Genomic DNA, 6,183 nt, shown 5'->3' on the forward strand with positions numbered 1-6,183 from the left:
GGAAGATTGGCTTTTTTTTTTTTTAAGATTTTATTTATTTATTTGACAGAGATCACAAGTAGGCAGAGAGAGAGAAGGAAGCAGACTCCCTGCTAAGCAGGGATTCCAACTCGGGGTTCGATCCCAGGACTCTGGGATCATGACCTGAGCAGAAGGCAGAGGCTTTAACCCACTGAGCTACCCAGGCTTTGAAATCTCGTTGACTTTGAAACCAGGCAGTGTGATTTCAGGACTCCTGACTTGAACCACTACCTTTTACTGAGTGAACAGGTATGCAAATGGTTAGGCTCTGGGCTCCCTTTCCTCTAGCTTCGCTTGAGTTTTTCATTGTATTAACTTTTCAGACAGGTGACACTGCTCACTGAGTATGTAACCTATTAAGAGGAAGCTCAGTGAGAATTTTCCTATTTTCTCAGGCACTTGGCAAGATTTCCTGTTTGCCTACGAAAATCAAGTTAGCCTCTCTTGAAGAACAGTAGCAAAAGAAAGGAGAAGGAAACCCTGCATTCTCCCAAAAACAGATGATCTGAGGATATAACCAGTGGGATGTGGTTTCAGCACCAGTGAACGGGAACACGGAATTGAGTGTTCTCTACCTAAGTTCACATACAGGCATCATGGAGATGGAAGAGTTGTGTGGTCAGTTCTTATATGTAGTTCAAATTGCCTGCTGGTTTCACGTTTGGATTATATTTTTAATGATAACCAAGTTTCCTTATGGGGACATCCATCTCAAATGGGCGCCTGTGTGCTTGCGCATGCATGAACACACCTGTGATATAAAATAGGTATAAACAGATAAGATAAAGTACCTGAGATAAATCAAAGTTATCTTCAAAACAGAGATGTGTAGCATGGTTTGGCCCAGAGCTGTGGCTTCCATCTGAGATTTCCAACATGAGTGTTACACACACACACACACACACACACACACAGGCGTACACACTCATCCCTGGACACATCTCGCAGCCTCATTTCCTCCACAGAATGACAAAAGGCTCAAGGCCAGTAGTCATCTGCATTACAGACACCACAGTCTATTTAAACATTAAAGATTGGGGGTGAGTCCAACAATCTTGTCCACACATTTTCTGAATTAGATGAAAGAGGAAGGGTGTGTCTGGGTGTGTTCAAATCTTTAGTGGCTGCTTCACAGAGCAGTTTAAAACAGGCTGTAGTCCTATTCCTTCGGTGTTTTTTTTTTCCTCAGGATTTTATCTATTTATCTGAGGGGTGGAGGTTGGGTCAGAGGGAGAAGCAGATGCCCAGCTGCACAGGGAACCCCATGTGGGCCCACGGATGCCGACCTGAGCAGAAGGCACACGTCACAACCACTTCACCAAGTGAGCCACCCAGGCACCCCACCTCCACCACCACCACCATTCCTTTGGCTTTACTGAAACTCTGCTGTCACCTCATGTTCTACATGATATTTTAGCACAAATATTACGCTCAGCTCTTCTGTCTTGCTGAGTGGAAATGTTTGTGGCTTATTCCAAAGGAATTTCAAAAACTGAATCGGAAATATTCTAGGATATACCCACTCTGCAATGTTTCTATAACTTCCACTCTGGAATCAGGCTTCTGGGTCAAAAGGACTTGAGAAGTGAAACTAAGAGCTAGTTTCTTGAAAAGAGCAATAGGCCTTGGGCATGACAGATTAAGGGGGTTGGGAGTGGAGAATAAAAGAGAACAAACTGTAGTAAGAGAAGGCAGTGAAGAAATAAGAACAAGGAGGTAAAGGAACAGGGGGAAGAGAAAAGAACTGTGGGTCGGGGAGGGGGGAACTCTGTGAGAACCCAGGCCACTTGCTCACCCCAGCCTATACCCCACCCCTACCCCGCCACCATTCCTGTCTCACTTCCCACTACTCTCTCTGCCCGGCCTCAAATACACCACACATACACCCCTCAGATCCTCGCACTTTCCTCAGCATGAAATGCCCTTCCCTCAGAGAGCTTCTTCTAGTCACTCTGATGTGTCCTGACCAATGAACCCTACCCCTGACATTTAAATGGCAACCTCCCTCTCCAGCACCCTTTCTCTCCCTCATCCCTGCTGTTTTTCTCACTAGCAATGACTACCCTCTAAAATACTATGTAATTGTATTCACTTGTTTATATTTATCATGTTTCTCCCCACTCCCCCCCCTGCCAAGTAGAAATAGAAGCACCATCCCCACCACCTCAAAGAGTACCTGCTTTAAAACAAACCAATATTGGATGAAATGACTAGATGAGAATGGGAAAGCCCAGTTTGCTTGAAAATTATCACCAATCTGGTATTACCCCTTCTTTCCTAAGCCAGCTAAGAAGCTACATCTTCCATGGGAAAATGACAATCAAAAGTTGGAGGGAGCTAAAAGCCCCAGTGAATTCTTTGGGCCAAGAGTGGAATGTGTGGATAATGGTGAATGCATAGAGGGTGTTATGGACTGAATGTTCACGTCCCCCCAAAATTCATATGTTGAAGCTCTACCACCCAGGGTGGCCGCACGTGGAGATAGGGCATACAAGGAGATAAAGTTAAATGGGTCATTGGGATGGAGCCCTAGCCCAACAAGATTAGTGTCCTTATAAGAAGAAACACCGGAGACCTAACTTGCTCACTCCATACACACTCAGAGGAAAGGCCAGAGGACAACACATGGAGAAGGAAACCACCTACAAATCAGGAAGAGAGTCCTCACCAAGAACCAAATCTGCTGGCACCTTGATCTGGGACTTCTCAGCCTCCAGAACCATGAGAAAGTCAATTGCTATTAAGTCATGGTATTTCGTTACGGCAGCCCAAGCTAACATTAGTCATATGATACCAATTTTATAGATATCCATATATATCTTTTTTTTTCCTGGAATAGTGTGCAGATGAGATATATTTATATCAATGTAGCTGGTACTGGAATTTTTCCTCAATATATCTTTGCTTTCCAACACTACATTCAGCCTGAGATGTTACTCATGTGCCACAAATTTTTGATTTTTGATTAGAGGCCAGTTCTAAAACCTGTGAGAAGAGGACATTCATCCCAAAGTCCACATAATACCTAGCACATGCCATGTTCTGGGCCATTGCCACATGCTTCTGGAGCTCGCAATCTCCTGACCAAAGAAATGCTGCCTTGTAACTACAGAGAAACCCTCATGAGTTCTGCCCTGGCCCAGCACTACTGTCACAAGCCTACAGGCTCAGAGCCAAAAAGCCCACTTCTGAGCATGGCTAAGGAAAGAGAAGAGCCTCAACACAAAACTCCGAACTTGTTTTAGAAAGTTCTCAGAGGCTGCCCTAATTCTAAGAGCATCGTGGCAAATACTGTTAAGTAAGTTTATGTCTGGATGAAGCTGGCAGGGGGCATGGGAAATGCGAAGGATGAAGTGACTCTGGCTTGTGTCCGATTGCTCTCATCAGCAGCAAAGCCATTTATTTTTCCATCCACATGCCAATGGTGGGGGCCCCCCAGAACCACTGGATAACTACATCTGCAGGGACATTTCTCCAACACCCACCACATCTCCATACTGTGGTGCCCAAACCCATGTAGGTGGGGCTGTCCTAGTCCTTCCATTGGGCCACAAAAGGAAATGCTCTGTTCTTATCTAATACCATCGTTGTTCAAAATCTTCCGACCTCAGGCTCTTCCCGTTGGGTAGAGTTGTACCCCATCCCTTCTACCACCACTCCCTTTGAGTTAGTCAAAACACATAATTGACGGTAAGTGCTAAGTATTACCTAAAAGTTATACAGTTCTGTGAAGAAGGCAAAGAGAGATAAATACATTTAGAGCAGAATATTCTCTCTGTTCGCATAGAGTCCTGTAGTTATGTCTGTTTCTGTGATTGTAGAGAATGATGTAGAAGGATCTACCTCAAGTGGTTAATGTGAGTTACCTGGAGAGTCAGAATTGAGGAGAAGAATGAGGAGATTGTTGCCTTTTTTTCAATACTTCTATTTTGGTTCTCCAACTTCATCTCTAACTCAGTCATATCTGTGCCATGACTCCTAAACCCATTTCTCCAGCTAGAAGGTTCCTCCAGAAAGTTTGTCAGCACAATATCAGAAGTATCTGCTGCCCTCCCAAATTCCCCCATTCCTTTTAATTGTGTCATATTTTTCTTGTAGCCAGAAATTAATCTTTATTTCATTTTTCTCTTTCTCCTGCCCAACCCCACCCTTGAGCTCCACCTCCCTCCCCAACTTCCTTTCCACCCTCCCCACAGTAGCTCAGAGCCTTAAGATATGACTTGGGCCTAGATTGCTGTAGGAATGTTTTTGAAGCAAAGCTGCCACCTGCTCCAGTTTCTCCCACCTGCTACATGTCTGCTAATCCCTCTAAGGTGAAGCTTCGAGCCATCAGATCTCTCATGTGCTTTAAAAATCCAGATCTCCACGTTACCTGTTGAGTAACTGCCAGTCCAGACACGCTAGTATTCAAGAGTCTTCATTACATAGATTCCAACTATTTCAACTTCATCCCCTACTGATCTCATACAGCCAGCCTGGGACTCACACTTAGGAAGATGTACACAATGATTTTCCCACCAGCAGGTCTTTGTTGATTCTTGGAATACTCCTTTTCCATCTCTGCCTTTGGAAGTTCTACCCATCCTTTGAAGTTCATTTCAGATGCTGCTACCCACTAACCAAACAGGCCCTCTCTCTTCTCTGAGTTCCCAATAGCACTTGGAAGGTCTCGTGGTTCTCACATCATACTCTGTACTGTTACAGTCACTTGTGAGTTTCTCTTATCCACCCTCCTACATTGAAACCTTACCAAAGCAAGAGACTAACGTAGTCTTCTATATATCTCATTATCTAATCATACTTGGGTACTTAACTGTCCTTACACATGATAGGTAATCTACTACCATATGTGACCTTGGTTTGAGTTGACACTTATCTGCAGAGAAATCAAAAGGGAAGAGGACTAACACTGTTGAGCAACCCTACATTCCAGGCGATAAAGTAAGTATTCTGCGAGTTTTGTTTCATTGTAAAATAAATGAAAGCATTTATGAAGTTATAGACAATGACCAGTTAAATTGTACTAGAAACTCCTATAAAGCAATATCATCAACTGACATTTCTACACATATTTATAAACCTAAACATAAAAGGAAAATAATTCCAGAAACAAGTAACTCTTGGACTAGAGTAATTTTAGAACTATTCTGGACTTATTTTTATTCTGCAAAAAGCAAACTGTTGTCAAATGAAAATTCTCCTACAAACCTGATTCACACATATATACCCGTCCCCTAAAATGCCATATAGCCTCCCCAGAACTTTAATTTTTAAACTTTTCTCTTTTTTTAAAGATTTTTTATTTATTTATTTGACAGAGAGAGATCACAAGTAGGCAGAGAGGCAGGCAGAGAGAGAGAGAGAGAAGGAAGCAGGTTCCCTGCCGAGCAGAGAGCCCGATGCGGGACCCGATCCCAGGACCCTGAGATCACGACCTGAGTCGAAGGCAGCGGCTTAACCCACTGAGCCACCCAGGCGCCCTAAACTTTACATTTTTAACATCTCCAAATCTATACAGTCCCTTGAAATAACAAAAGTTTATTTAAAAAGAAGAAGAAGAAGAAAGCTAGTTCTAAGGTTTTAGAAGTAAATTATAATTAGAAAAGGTTATCTGAAATAAAGATATGTAACTTACCAACGAAGAAGTCAGCAATGGCCAAGTTAAGGAAGAAGTAATTACTTCGATGTCTAAGCTTTTTGTCCACCACAAAAGCTAGAATAACCACAGCATTTCCTAGCATTATAGCAAAAGCTAGTAAGCCCATTAAAAATGCTAGAGTAACGCGAGTACTTAGTGGTAAAGTAGTTGCGTTCATGCCGTTAGAAGTTGGTGTCACATTAAATGATAAAGAAGCTCAATAGAGCAAATTAATGCAGCAAGACAATTCTGACAAGTCTGTTCTCCAATCCAATACCTAATATATATAGTCTCCTACTCACAACAATATTTTTCAAAATCTAATGCTGATCTCACTGTACTTCCTGATTCTTGATAAGGTAATCTTGTGATAACAGTTTCCCTTTAACTGACACTGAAAAAGTCTTTTCCAGAAGACAATGAAATATTTTCTTGTACACATCTGAATATGATTTAGCCATCTCCCCTTAATAGAGCAATATTACATACTATATGTGAAATATAATTGATTCAGTGTATAGGTA

The 6,183-nt window shown here is 42.4% G+C and overlaps 1 protein-coding gene across 2 annotated transcripts in view; it reads right to left on the minus strand.

Moving 5' to 3' along the window:
* HRH4 (histamine receptor H4) overlaps positions 1–5,967 on the minus strand; it is a 15,875-nt gene extending 9,908 nt beyond the window's left edge. The window contains exon 1 of one of the 2 annotated variants that reach the window (XM_082698698.1): positions 5,657–5,967. In XM_082698698.1, the coding sequence (XP_082554824.1) occupies positions 5,657–5,837 (181 nt within the window). In that variant the 5' untranslated portion in view covers positions 5,838–5,967. Of the gene's footprint in view, positions 1–812; positions 832–5,656 lie in introns of those variants that run through there. The other variant, XM_082698699.1, reaches the window with a different exon arrangement.
* Positions 5,968–6,183: the final 216 nt, after the last annotated feature.

This window comes from Mustela nivalis (assembly GCF_964662115.1).
Source record: "Mustela nivalis genome assembly, chromosome: 14".
Taxonomy (NCBI): Eukaryota; Metazoa; Chordata; class Mammalia; order Carnivora; family Mustelidae; genus Mustela; species Mustela nivalis.